Source organism: Vicia villosa, unplaced genomic scaffold, assembly GCF_029867415.1.
Source record: "Vicia villosa cultivar HV-30 ecotype Madison, WI unplaced genomic scaffold, Vvil1.0 ctg.005941F_1_1, whole genome shotgun sequence".
Lineage (NCBI taxonomy): Eukaryota > Viridiplantae > Streptophyta > Magnoliopsida > Fabales > Fabaceae > Vicia > Vicia villosa.
Window position 1 is genome coordinate 43,795 of NW_026706700.1, and position 15,120 is coordinate 58,914.

At 33.1% G+C, this 15,120-nt stretch overlaps 1 protein-coding gene and 1 non-coding gene across 2 annotated transcripts; one reads left to right on the top strand and one right to left on the bottom strand.

Annotated features, from left to right (window-relative positions):
* The first annotated feature begins 4,232 nt into the window (after positions 1-4,232).
* On the top strand, positions 4,233-4,305 carry TRNAK-CUU (transfer RNA lysine (anticodon CUU)). The gene has a single exon. It is a non-coding gene; the product is annotated as a tRNA-Lys (tRNA).
* Positions 4,306-4,340: 35 nt separating this feature from the next.
* LOC131642858 (putative white-brown complex homolog protein 30) lies at positions 4,341-11,787 on the bottom strand. The gene is made up of 14 exons (XM_058913028.1): positions 11,376-11,787; positions 11,188-11,261; positions 9,577-9,849; positions 9,203-9,266; positions 8,980-9,126; positions 8,767-8,801; positions 8,503-8,576; positions 7,208-8,100; positions 6,247-6,543; positions 5,680-6,165; positions 5,459-5,607; positions 5,087-5,376; positions 4,858-4,991; positions 4,341-4,762 (listed from the first exon to the last, which is right to left on the bottom strand). The coding sequence occupies exons 1-14, from the start codon at positions 11,564-11,566 to the stop codon at positions 4,606-4,608; spliced, it is 3,264 nt and encodes a 1,087-aa protein (XP_058769011.1). The 5' UTR covers positions 11,567-11,787; the 3' UTR covers positions 4,341-4,605.
* Positions 11,788-15,120: the final 3,333 nt, after the last annotated feature.

The window sequence follows — 15,120 nt, forward strand, 5'->3', positions numbered from 1 at the left end:
CAAATAAGTATCTCAATTTACTAAATTTATTGAAAAGGGCTAGATAGAGACTGATATTGGATTAAATCAAGAATCATTTGTTGCCTGAGCAAGTGACACTCGTTGGGATTCTCACTAGTTTGATGGCTTTGTATAGTGTCATCATTGGGGTACTTGAAGAAGTCAGGAAGGATACATCATTTTTAAAAAATGGTGAAACTATGCTTTTGCTAGATGTGCTTTAATCCTTTGATTTTATCTTCATGTTATATATGATGGTTGAGATTTTAGGATTTACAAATGATTTGAGTGTAACGCTACAAAAGCGTGATCAAGATCTTTTGAATGCTTTGTCGCTTGTTAATGCTACCAAACAAAAATTACAAGAAATAAGGAGTGATGGATGGGAATAATTTATATCAAATGTTATGGAAATACACAATAAACATGATATTGACGTGCCTGATATGGATGCATCGTATGTGCAAGGGAAGAAACCTAGGCGACATGCTGCAACTTCTAATGTTTTTAATTTGCATCATTATAAGCATGGTTGTTTGTTTAGTATTTTATAATTGCAGTTGCATGAGCTCAATGCTAGGTTTGATGAAGATGATACTAAATGTTTACAATGTGTTTCATGTTTAAGTCCCTCATCGTTATTTGTAACTTTTAATGTGAAAAAATTATTGAGGATGGTTGAACTTTATTCAAATGATTTTGTAGATGTGTCGGAAGTGATGGTGCGACATCAGCTTCAGAATTATGTTAGAAATGTTCGATGTGACCTAAAATTTGCAAAGTTAAAAGGCCTTTTAGATATTTGTGTAAAACTTGTGGAAATAAATAAGTGCAACACATTTTATATAGTTAAAAGCTTATGAAGTTGGCTTTAGTCTTTCCATTAGAAATAGCAAGCATGAAACATATTTTTTTAGCTAAGAAGTTTGTGAAGAGTCAGCTATGTAACAAAATTAGTGATTAGTGGTTAAATGATTGTCTTGCAACTTTTATAGAAAGAGATGTTCTTAGAACAATTAACAATGATGTTATTTTAGTTTATTTTTAAAAAATAGATGGTAGACTGATCGTACCTGATCAGACGGATCTTCGTGGACTGCAACAATCTAGACTTCTGTGAACTAGGGGGTGTACCTGTAAGGTACTCCGGTGCCAAAGTGAGAAGGGAGAGTAATCAGAGTGCAAGTACAAGGTAAGAGTGAGAATAAATGAAGTTACTTGGCCTTCTAGTGAAAGAGGGTATTTATAGCCCCCAGCGCTGGGCCAAGATCTCCTAATTGGACCGAATCCAATGGAGGCCAACGTGCTAGGAAACTGCCAGAATCCCTTGTGTTAGGGCTGAGTCACCAGGTGGCTTGTACTCTGAATGAGTGGAGCGTAAGGTTCGGAGCAGTCTGCCCGAATCCCTCGCTAGTGGGTTTGACCACGTGGATGCACAAGGGATCGACGGTTACAACGGATATCACATGCGTGTATTAGGCCAGGGCCGAGACCATAAGGTTGGGCATGTTTGGCCATAACTTAAGTGTCGGTCCTGCTCGGCCCAGATCAGAACATAGATGATTTTCATTGTAAATGTACTTCATTAAACAACATTATTTCTTATTTTCAATATAATTTGAGTTTATACTTTATTTCATGTTTAATCACACCAATATGTAATGTCTAGATACGCCTCTGACTATAGCACATCTTGTACATTTTCAAAGACGCGTACCATATCTCTATGATTTGGATCCCATGCAATTAATACACAATGCATTAATTATTGTTGACTATGTGTTTAAAAAATTAGTGGATGTAGTTGAACATTGCGTGAAACTACCAAGCCATGCATATTAAATTGGAATTATTGGGTCACATTCGATAATCCAGATCACATATTTTGTGAAACTATATAAGGCACAATAGATTTTTCGTCCCTGAATCTTAACATTATAAATTTAGACAATTTCTTTATATACCTCCCTACCTTCTTAGCAAACAGCGGAGAAATTCTATAGATTCCCCTATATTTTGGAAGTGCATCTCCGAATGCACCTTTTTCTAGAAGAAAAAGAAGGTAATTTCAGATGTGCACATCCGAAAATACCTTATTTTTTAGAAAAAAGATGTGAATTCGGAGATGCACTTCCGAAGACACCTTTTTTTCCAGAAATAAAGAGATTTTGGATGTGCACATCCGAAATCACCCCTTAGGATATTTCAGAGATGCACTTTCGAAATATTGTCTGATGCAGAGAACAAAAAACAAACCAACAAAGCTTCAGTTTATCATAAATAGTCGAAATTACAAAGATAGATCAATATGAAATTAAAGTTATATATTGTTAAACACGGGTAGTTGAGGATGGGTCAACATTTTGATAACGTCGACTCTCGATCTTTGAAGTTTCGCATCCAACTTGATCGGACCCTTCGAAGAAAAATTGTCAAAAGTTGTCCACATAACCGCTAAATCTTCGTCGTTCTTGACCTCAAATGGGGTGAACTGGACGTCTCCCTCGTCGTCAAGTGAAGGCGAGCGGTACTCAAGCTTGACAACCTTCTGATTTTCTGGGTTTTGCAAGAGAGAGCTAAGCATCGATATCAATTCCGCGAATGACGTGTCGCGCGAGAATCTAAATTGGAACGACATCGGGTAACCACTGCCTAAGTATACAAAAGCAAGGTGAGGGTAGGTTTGTGTCATTGCTGTTTGTGGCTTGATGTTGATGAAAACGTATAGGTGCATTATTTATAGACTTCTTGGAGTAATATAGACTTTCTCGATCTCGTGTCATCGTATTTTAACACCCTGGGTTGTTGGTACATACTTCTCACCCCTCTCGCAATTCAACACAACAAAAGCTTTCTTTCTACTAATTTCATTGTCGGACCTTAATATCACAATGCCAAATCCAAGTTTACTAGCTTCATTTCGGACCCAATCTAGCAAATGTTCACGACAAGCGAAAATCATATCATTTGTAAATTGTGGTCGAACATCCACCGCAACGGTAATATTTTTAACATCGTTAACCGACTCTTTAGGCTTAGCATCTACGTTGACCTCTTTCGGGACTACTAACTCATCAGTGACAATGTTGTCCGGATGCACCATACCTAACATATGCAAAAAACATAAATGTTGTTAAAACTGTTTTTTAAAATTCTACAACAGAGCTTATTTCGGAAGTGCACTTCCGAAAACTGTTAGGTGGTGTATTTCGGAAGTGCATTTTCGAACTGACACAATTTCTTCAACAACAAATCAACAACAATGTAGTGGAATAAGAGATGAAATAAAGATTCTTTACCTTAAATTGTAGCTTTGTATGCTCTCTTGGGTATGATGAACCACTTGAAATTTGATTTGGAGGCGAAAAATGGATTAAAAATGATGGAAGTTTTGGAAAGGGTTTGAGTTTTTGTTTGGAGAAAAATGAATGAAATAGTGAGGGAGGAAAAAGGTATATGAAGGATTTTTTCGGAAATGCATCTCCGAAAAAACACCTGACATTTTAAATTCAACGTTTAAATTGGAAAATAAGTGCTTTCGGAAATACATCTCCGAAATAATAGAAAATGTGAAAATGAGTGATTTCGGAGATGCATCTCCGAAATCAAGAAGTATTATGGGGTTTTCAGCAAGGGTTCTCACCTTATGGGGGTCTATAAAGAAATTGTCTAAATTTAAGAGATTAATCGGTATGTATTGTCATTGTAAATTTTTTACACAATCAGTGAATCACAATCACTCTTATGTTATACGTTGAATGTAATTAAAACAAAAATTAAACTGTTATAAAAATATGACAGTTATAATTAACTGACGGTATAAAACTGCTTTAAACTATCAATATATCAATTAAATTTTAAATTTAATTACTTAAAATAAATAAATCGTATTTTAAATCTAAATGAGATAATTTGGACTAAATGATTCTTAAAACATTTTTTTATGTTTAAAAAAGGACAACAAAAAGGATAATATTTGATTCACTAATTTTTTATAAAAAAAAAAAAGAAAAGAGAGTTGTAATAATACCAAGTATTCTTAAAGTAATTTTCACATGATACGTGGTAGCAAAGCATCACTTTTTATCTATATAAAATTTGAAACAGGTTAAAAGTGTAAATTAACATAAAACATCTGTGTAACGACATGATACAATATAGAATAAAAAGTTTTAGAAGGCAAAGTCCACATGATTTTGAATATATTAACAAAATATAAATTTCAATCAACAGCCCGTCTAGCTCAGTTGGTAGAGCGCAAGGCTCTTAACCTTGTGGTCGTGGGTTCGAGCCCCACGGTGGGCGCTTTATTTTTTATATTTGAATGCAAGTTCGATCAGTTATTTCATCAAACACAATAATTTTCTTTACAAACTAACTAGTAGATGAACAAGGATAAAAAGCAAAAACATTAAATTTTTCTTACAGAGACATACACATTTGTAGAAAAAGTACTTAAACTAAAAACAAACTATATAGACAACTTATGCTAATCCCAAATATTTGGCAGAATCTTGCTCATATATTCTGGTGGAAAATTGCAAACTATCCTAATTGCCATGACACAGGTCAAATGTCATCTTACACATTCACATCCTACCTAAATCACTTCTTTTGGGTGATCATGAGACAAATGAATGCCACAACTCGAGCAACTATACCATAAAAAATGAGAACAACTAAACATGTAGCCCAATCATTGACATTATAACTGCTAGTCATCAGTGAACTACAACGAGTTATCAACCACACCCCCGTGTACCTGAAGAAAAAACAGAAAATCGAAATAGTATTAGATGGCAAGAGAGAATATGCCATAACATGAACAATGTGTTTTCAGGCATATGAATAACACACCTTTCAGCATTTGCAATAATAAAGGCCTCCAAAGCCCAATTTGGGTAACACATTTTTATAAGGATCTTCATAAAGAGACCTTCTCTTGTCTGGTTTGAAATGAGAGTCATAACAACAGGGAGAAGCACCGACCCCTACACAAGTGACGAAAAAAAGAAAAACGATATAAGTGCAGTTATTATGAGTATTTATGTAAGAAAAAATGGGTACGAATTGAGATGATCCATACCAGCTGAGCAGGAGCAGGCTCAAAATAAATTGCTATAGCATAAGCCATGCCAGTTACACAGTACACAAGGCACACCAAAACCGCGTAGTTACTTCCGAAGCTTGACCTTGGATTGCTAAAAAAGTAGAACATGGATAGATAAACAAGAGGTTTGACTAATGTACTGAAAAGATCAATCGTATCTTTGGATAAAAAATGAGCTAGACTGCTGATCCCTGATGCACTCTCCCTCCAGTATTGTAATTTATCCAAAGAAAATGATCTTAGAGCTGCAATCTTGCAAAGTAGAGCTGCATATATACAATATAAATAAGCGAAAGAGTTCGAGTTGGTGAAAAATGAGACTAATTCTATAGGAGGTTTAAGACTTACAAACAGCAATGACGGTATATGTATATCCAAGAGACCCAAATGTTTCATCATTTACTTTGGTAAGAGTTCCCAAGATAGCACCAGCAACTAATAAAAGGAGATAATCAACTGCTTGGGACTTTGCTTCTCGGAGCTGCTGCTTACCAATCCTGGAAGGAATGGACTGGGTTATTAATAAATAGTCAATTTTAAATCATAGGTTGGTATGAAGGATTTCTTACCGCCCAAGGTAGTATCTATACTGGCGACTTATACCAGGCGTTCTTCGGTTTGATAAATCCTTAGTCCTTAAGAAGGTTGCCTCTATATGATCTTTTTGCAACTGCACGTTACTTTTCATATCCTCCCAAAACTCTCCAGCAAATGATTGATCAGTAGCCTCATCAGTACTCTTAGCTGCATGATTTATATTTGTGGAAGATGATGAAGCTGAAATTTCATCAGCAAAATGAAGCATATCTGGTGGTACTGGGTAACCATTGTGAAGCATCCATCTCACAGGTAGTTGTTGATGAGTCACACCTTCATTTGGTTTCACTAAACCTTCCAAAATGTCAATATAATGGTCTGGAGGATTCACACGATCAGGAACAACGATTCCAATGCCAGCAAAGTATTCTTCTACTTTTTTCACAGGACCGTGATATGCAGTAAGACCACCTTTTGCTAGAAATATTATATCATCAAACGTTCTGAACAAAGTGTAGCTGTATATCAACAAAATCAAAAGTGAGATTGTAACTTTATGTTAGGAGAGAGGGAGAGAGGGAGCGGGGAGATAACATTACCTTGGTTGGTGAAGTACCATGCAGACGTTTACCCCTTCAGCAGCTTCACGACGAAGTGCTTTCAGCAGTAAAGAGGAAGATGCACTGTCCAAACCAGTTGTAGGCTCATCTAAGATTAACAGTGAAGGCTCCATAACCATCTCCAACCCTACATTTACACGTTTTCGTTGCCCACCAGATATGCCTCGCTTCTCTACTGTTCCAACAAGGGAATCTCTTATTGCCTGAAGTCCCAAGGTTTCAATTACTCTTTCAACAATCAGAACCTTATCTGGTTTTGGCAGGTCATCAGATAGTCTCCAGTAATAAGAAACAGACATTTAAAATGAAATAACAATTAGAAAGGGGGTAAAAACTCAATAATATACACAATCAACAGAAAAATTGTAACACTTAATTACAATACATGAAAGATATCTAAGAACATTTGATTTGAATCTTGGGGGATTAGTTTTGAATTTTATTTTTGCTTCATGATTTGTTCCTTGTTTAATTACAATTACGAGAATTGTATTGGTTTGACATTCAATAGTCCATCATAAGATTGAGCTATCTCGATACTAGAAAAACAATGGACTTTATCAAGGTCTTCGGTATGCAAGAATCACAACTAGAATATGACTATGATAGATGATTTTATGATAAAAAAAATTTAAGTACTAACCTCTATTATATTAAAACCAGACTCCAAATCCTAAATAAATAGGAAAACAAATCATGAAAATAACCAAGTATGATACTCTAGTCTAAAATTAGAAACTAATCATATGAGACAACCCAAGATAATATAAGATATTTTTCTTATATTTAACCATTACCAAATACACTATGCATGATATTTTGTGATTCGAAACGAATAAAGAGAAGTAAGTAATAGCAGCAGATGGTAATAAGGAAACTTTTTTAATGGGCATTCAAAATAAAAATGTACAAATTAAGTTCTACATGGAAAGTGGGGTACCTGCATCTTGCACTGAACCGAAGATTTTCCTCCACTGTCAAGTTCCCATGCACAATATCATCTTGTGGCACATATCCAATAATTTTCTGGTAACAGTGAATAGATTCAGGTTTTCCATTGATTAGAATTGAGCCTGTCATAGTGCATCCTCTTATTTTCCCTGCTAGAGCAGAAAGAAATGTAGTTTTTCCAGCTCCCGAAGGACCCATCACAGCCGAAACACGACCAGGCATGATTTTACCTGTCACGCATCTCATTACATGTTTTTTTTTCCCTTTCAAAGTAAGGGTTAAATCTTTGAAAGCTACCTCGATCTCAGGCCTCGATCTAACCTCCTCACCATCGGCGGCCATTGAAATCACTCCTGAGAAGGTCAAGTTATTTTTGTCTTGTTGAGCTTTCTCCTTCTCAATCTGACCATAAGCATATCTTAAAATTTGGCTCTGTGTATGTAAATTTTTTCCCTTAGGCAATTGTTTTTTAATATTTTTGTCCCCAATCTTTAGATTGAATCCTTCATTGCTATTAGGGTCATTCTCAAGGGAATTCAACATTTTAGTAAGGTCACTAGGTTCCTTTGTTGGGTCTTTTGTGGCTGCAGATGGTTGTTCTGGAGGCATAGGTGGCAAAACTGAATTGCCTGTAGCAGGATTAACTTGCTCTGCTTGCTTTGATGATTTTCTGCGAGAAAAAGTGCGTACTAGCTGATCTTGCAATCCTGTCTTATTCCTTTTAGCAGCATCTTTCGCTATCTTCCATCTTTCTCGAGCTTGTACAGTTTCTCTTACCTGCCTTGCTGCAGCTTCTCTGGATTTAGCTTTCCTTCTTTCTCGAGTAGCTAGAACTTGATCAGAACAATTATAAATGAAGATCAAGACAGTACTCAATGCAACCTACAAGGGGAAATTAATGATGCCAAATATGATAAACTAGAAAAAGAAAAAAGGAATGCTTGGAAAATATTTCAAAGTATTGCATGCCTTTTCATAAAATATGCATAAATAAGAAAAACAAGTAAACTTTGGGACATTTTTATGCTGATTTCCTATTGTGTTTCTTGATGCTATGAGATAAGACACCAGTGTTTGGACAAAGAAGATAAAGGAACAAGAGAGTTAATAATATGTTTGTAAGACAAAACACAAAAACTATGCAGTCAAACCATCAAGAATAATAATTCCAAAACCAACTTGCAAGAAAAACTCTGATAGAGCGTGAAATGAAAAAGTAAAGTTGAATGGGAGTTTTCCAAAGTAAGCATGAATTCATCTAATGTCACATTGAATTGTACTTACAATAAGCAGAGCGCCATAAGCATGCATATTTTGGTTCGTTGTGTTTGGATTACATTGGCTGAACTTGGAGCATGCTGCAAAAATAAACAATACAAACTAAGCTTCTGAATAGTATCCTCTAGAGAGTGGAAATGATACAGGAAAATTAAATCAGTTGCGGATAAAAACTTTTTTGTTTGTTTGCGTCTAGCCCATTTTATCACGATGGCATAAATTAGCCAAATAAACAAGACTTGCAATATATGTAACAATAAAAAGACTTACGATTCTGATGAGTAGAACCCATCCTGCAGTAATATCTGAAATTGGAAAGGCGTAATGAGTAAGAAAGTTGAGAAATCAATACGAGTTTGGTTTGTTATGAACATGAAAAGTAGTAATTGTATGATAATGGCTTTTTAGAGAACATTATCTTGTGAGAAAATAATTTAAGAAAATTTAGGCAGCATCAAAAGGAGGAATGGGCTAAATCAATACCCACGATCACAAGAAACTTTACGTGTTGTAGTTGGGCAGTATGATCCGGGAGAACAGAAAATATCACTATTGTTCACCACACCAGTCCAAATATCAGCACTGCCACAAGTATGTCCTGGCTCTCCCTGAGGTATCTGGTAACTATATCTGCAAATTTGTTTTTACATTTTAGGGATGAAACTTAGACAACAATAGTAAGAGTTAACAGCAAGGTAGAACTTACGGGTCACATAGTCCAGTCTGGTTGTTCAGTTTTGCAAGTGGGCAATAAGAACCTAGCGGGCAAGCTTTATTCATAGGAAAATGAGAAATGTTAACACTGTCATACTCGATACTAAATATAATTACAACATTTCAAAAACTAATCATGAAGAGATACAATGTCTCTATTATAGGGGCCTGTTCACTACCCTTGTACTAATAGACTCTAACTTGGATGAACTATTGCACGATCATAGTAATTTTTCTATGCTTGGCTAATGTATCGTGCCATTTCAGATAGGTGCACGCATCAATACAAAAAACCAGTAATTAGCATAGTCTCAACCTTAACTCCCCTAATTAAAAGTATCAGTTCAAGAGGTATCATATACTTACGTATCATACAAGTCAATCCTTGAGGACAGAAAAAACCCTCGCAACAAGGTTTACAGTTTTTGGTTCTCTTTGGAATTTCCTTTGTGTCCTTTTTTAGGTCAATATTAACGCCCGTACTACAACCCCATCCAGGTTCACAACCAGAAACCCATGAGGTCAAATTGCAATTCTTGTTTGGTTTTACATAATTGTCTGTAGCTGCTCCCTGTGCCAAGAAACCATGGAAGTAGTACCTTATCTCAGCCGCAGTACATATACGGTCCCTGAAATCTCCTGTCAACTAAATCACATTATATTTAAGAAATAGTATTAAATGGAATGACGTAAATTTTCCACAAGCGGAAAAATATACAAAATTAGAACACTGCAAGATTCAAGTATTCCACAAATTTCATTAGACAACAAATTTCCAATGCCTTAATTACACTAAAAAGAAGCCTTCACACGAAACAGTGGATAAAAAAAAGTATCAAGAAAGTCTGGTGATGTTAGGCCGGTCAGTGAAAATATTTCATGCAACACAGATAAGGAGTATGGTAAATTCTAAAAATAACCAATATATTATATTATGATCTTAACACATAACAAATGTCTTTCTGATTATGCAAATTGCAAATGAAAAATTAAAAAGTCTACACACTATTAGGGTATGTTTGGATATCATTAAATGAACGGAGCAGAATAGAAAAGAGCTGAGTAGAATTAAGCGGAATGGATCGGAATGGAATGAAGATTCTATTCCCCAGGTTGAAAGTTTTAGGACGGAACAAGACAAGTTCTTCGTTCCGCCCAAATCGGAAGGGGGAGAAATATAGTGGTAAGTGATGAAATAGAATGAAATCCATACCCCTGTGTTTCGTTCCGCTCCTTCCGATGATAAATAATTCAAACAATGGAACACCACTCTATTCCATCCCATACCGCTCCGCTCCATCGGATTCCATAAATATGGAAGAAACTCCAACTATTTTGCTTATCTATCATCTTCCAAGGTCCAAAGCCAACCTACTATCTTGTAAATTCTTTAAACTTGATGCAAATGATACTACTACACTATTTCTTGGATACTAAATAGCCATAATTTGTGAAAATGATACTGATACTATTTGATTAAAAAGACATTTATGTGCCTTCAGCTAAAACTTAAATGTTTATGACAGTTGATTTTCTGCTCCTATTCATCTAAATAAAAAGTTGATTTTTAACAACAACTTAGTGTAGGTTTGGTTTAGCTTTTGGAAGAGTCAAAAGCAATTCTAGAAGTGTAGAATTTATTTCATAATGATTTTGAGGTGTTCCGTTCTTCTAAAGTAGAATTAATTCTGTTTCCAAAATTGATTATACTTGAAACTATAATTTTTTATTTTTGAGTAGTTTAAACGTGATTTTTAAGTTGAAATATTCTGTTCATCTCAATTTTGCATGAAGTTATCAAATCATAAATTACTATACATTCAACTAACTTTTAACCACCATAATCAATTTTACAAAATCAACTCAGTCAGAATCAATTTTTTCACCGCATAATCAAACAAAAACTTAGAATTTTGGACGAATTTAAGTTGAACTTTGGCAGATACTAAAATATCAATATGATATAAAAGCCCATACCTTTTTTCTTAACACAAGAATCAACAAAATCCAACCTCCCTGTGAAATCAAAAGCTTCTTCCCAATCTTTTTTCCTGAAAGAAAGTAAAAAGTATGATGATCAACAAAAAACAGAATGTATCAATCAACGGTTTTACAGAAACGTGATTGAAGTAAAAAAACTAACGAAACGATGAAACAAAACTCACGGATCCTTAATGCAGAAATCTAAACTCGATTTAATATCCTTATTCAAAAGTAAAGCGATATTCTGAAGTTCCTTGTAGATTTCATCGGTGTAAAAGGAAGGAGCAAAAGTGCCTTCGGCGCAGTGAATTCTCGGTAAAAGAGTGAAAGAGAATAGGAAAAAGAGAGCAATGTAGAAAACATGATTCCTCATTTTTCATAATTTGTGAAGAAGAATAGTATAGCATGCCATGAAGATGAAGATGAAGAATTTGAGCGGAAAGGTTTGAAGATGGTTTGTGGAAAAAGTGGTTTTTGGATGAAGAAATGGCGGGGAGAAATGGATGCCTAGATTCAAGGATTTGCATTGTTTCGTTTCCTTTCTTTTTTGATTGCTTGCTTTTCAACCTTCGAGCTATGTAAGTGATGGTTTGAAGGGACACTTGGCCTATGTTTGAAAGAGAAGCTAAATTTTCATCATTATATAATAACTAGTGTGTATACCCGTGCGAGACACGGGTTTAAATTTAATATGATTGATTTCGATCAGTATGACTATAACGAAATTCAAAATAACCATATAATGATTAGTATACTCACGGTCTTAGATCGTCTCCGTGCGAGGCACGAGATAAAAAGATTCAAAAAAAATTTATGCATAATAAAAATATTTTCTCTCATCTCAAACATTCAACAAAAAATATTTAATAATTCATTTATTTTCCGAAAATATTAACTTTTGAGATAGAATTTTTCAAATATTAAAAATAATTTTTATTTATTGACTTAAGTTTTAAAGTTAAGAATTATTTTTTTACAAAGATATATAGTATGAATTTACATTAACAAAAATATCATATGAATATAAAATTCATATATTATACATTTACGTTTATTCATCTTTCTTATAAATATTTAATACATAATAAAATAAATTAAATATATAATATTCATTTGTTTTTTCATAAGAAAGTTGTGATTTCTATACATCATATTATCTTACATTTTTGTTAAAACAAATATTATATCAACTTTTAGTATAAATGTTACCATTTTAGAGGACCCATGCACCATAGAATCTCACGTTATTTTTAAAATCTTTTCCCCTTACGTTTGATTTTTTAACTATATTTTATTCTAATAATAATTTATGGATAAAAATAAATTATTTCATTCACTACAAAAAAACAGAAAATGCATATACTGTGACTGTGAGAGTATAACAGCCATTAAAGGAATTTACTATTACAATCATATTTATTTTATTAAATCTATGGACTAATCTATCAGTGTAACACAATTAAATTCAAATCTTTTTAAATATAACTGGTAAACTTTCTTTTAAATTTTTTCTCAATTAGGCTAATAAAATAATTATTAATATCTTTTTAGTCATTTTTTGTGTATATTAACAATCGTAAAAAAAATTATTTAGTTTGTATTAAATAAAATGAGCTCTTCTTGTATCATATATTTTTTATTCTATTAATCAATATAATTTTTTATTTAATACTACTAATTATAAAATTACTATTGTCAAATTTAATACAACATTAACGTTAAAATTAATACTATATTTCTTTAAATAAGTGCATTATTTGATTTTAATTTATATTGATTTATTTTAATGATTTTTATTTTACTATTATCTACTATTTAGATTAAATAAAATTGAGTTCATCATTATTATTGTCTCAAACATTTTTTTTATATTACCCGACAAATAATTATGACTTTTACATGAAAAACAGTTAATAAAAAAAATTATTTCTTCTATTACCATAGCAAAAACTTTCTCTGAGTGATGCAAATGCATCAACTCTAAATATTAATTATAACCTATTTGATTTCAATTTATAGTCTAATATTATTTTATTTTATGACTCTATAAATTCCAATTTTTCTTATTTTGTCGTTCATTATTGTTCTTAAAAGCGAAAAATTATAGATATTTTTCAACTCATTCATTTTTTTATTAAATGTTTCCTTATTAATGGGATTTAAATTTAAAATCACGAATTTAAATTTAAAATCAGAATGTGACAAAAAGAAGAAAGAGAACTTCTTTTTGTTATATTACCCTTATTTTATTTATTATTCTTTTAGTTTTTATAACTTATTTTAACTAACAAATCATTAATATTTAAATATTGTCATAAATCATAATTCATAGTATGCCAAAACATACATTGAAAATGGGGTTGGTTTGTTTTACGTGATAAAAATTAAAGGGAAATCATTATAAATACTCTCCATATGTCGTCCTTTGCAGAGACTTCGAGCCCAAACGCTTGATTTGGAATGTTTGAGGTGGAATATATGATATAAATATTTTAAATGAATAAGTTAATTTATAATTTGTTAAAAATTTCTTTGACTATGTTTTAAGGATAAAGTCAACTGGCCTTTAACCTTTAAGTGTACAAGTTTACAATTACATTTAAAAACATTCGTGTTTTAAAGTTGTGGATTTAATTTTTTAAAATCAAAATTGTTATATTATAATTTGTTGTCCTTTGTGATTTAGTGGGTTTGGCTTGTTCTTACCTTAATCATGTGTTGCATTTGAAGGGTGTGTAGGTGTTTATCTTTGATTTTGATAATTAACTGCTAATCTTTTCAAATTGATGCTTCGGTTACTTGTAGGATTGATTAGATTGATCCTAAGATATATGTATCTAGCTTTTTATGTATGTTCTTATGGTTTTTCTTTGGATATTAAATATAATGGTAATCTTAAAGATAATGCGAGTAAATGTAAAGATTGATTTGTAAGGATAAAAGGGCAAAAGTGATAAATTTTGACTGAAAAATAAAGGGTTCGACTGAAATTGTAAAGAAAATTTAAAGGACTTTTAAATGCGAATAAATTGCTTTAGAAATAAAAAATGGTGTTTCGAACGTACATTTCTCAGAGACTCGTTTCTCAACACGTTTAGATACTTTGAGTAATTTAAGTACGATACAACGTTGAACACACCAAAATTTAAATACTAAGACCCCTATTTATACTAATTCGACTATAACGGTCTTCTGTTTAGAAGATGACACATCTTTGCCTGCATGCGCTTCGTCTCTTACAAGCCTCCATGCAACATTCTTTAAGGAACGAATAAGGCCAAAATATCGTTATTGGCCAATTTTGAATATCTCTGCGTCAAACCACAAATCCGATTGATTCAAAATCTTTGAGAATATATTTTTCTCCACAACAGGTCTGTTGGTTCTTGTACTAGGGGTATTAAGTTTGATCTATTATCAAACCTTTGGTTGAATTGAGGTCAACAGGACAATGTAGGAGTCACTAAGGTGCATCCTTCTTGAAGAAGTTTCGCTGGTGACTTTGAAGGACTTTGGTTGTACAGAGATTATAAGATAAGTCTCAGTTTTCCATCAAAGGGAAAGGCTTCTGGTTCCTGTAGAAGGTCTGAAAATTGTTGGATTATGCAAGGATGTCAGGTATAATGTTGTAACATTCATCTGACTGGGTGAAAGTATTGTGTCCCTTAATACTGATGTGTACAGACTCCACTAGTCCTATATATTTTATTCTGTTGCACCTTTGGTCCCACAGGGATAAGAAATTGGAGAAGAGATAATCAATGGTAATCATATGCACCTGCATGTCTATTCTAGCTTTGACTATCTAGGAGAATGAACCTGACTATGTTATTTGAAGGTGATCAATGAAGATTTTGTTTTTTCGTGAGCAGTAATAGCTTCAGAACTAAGCTCAACTTTGTGTTTCATGAGAAAGAAAATGATGTC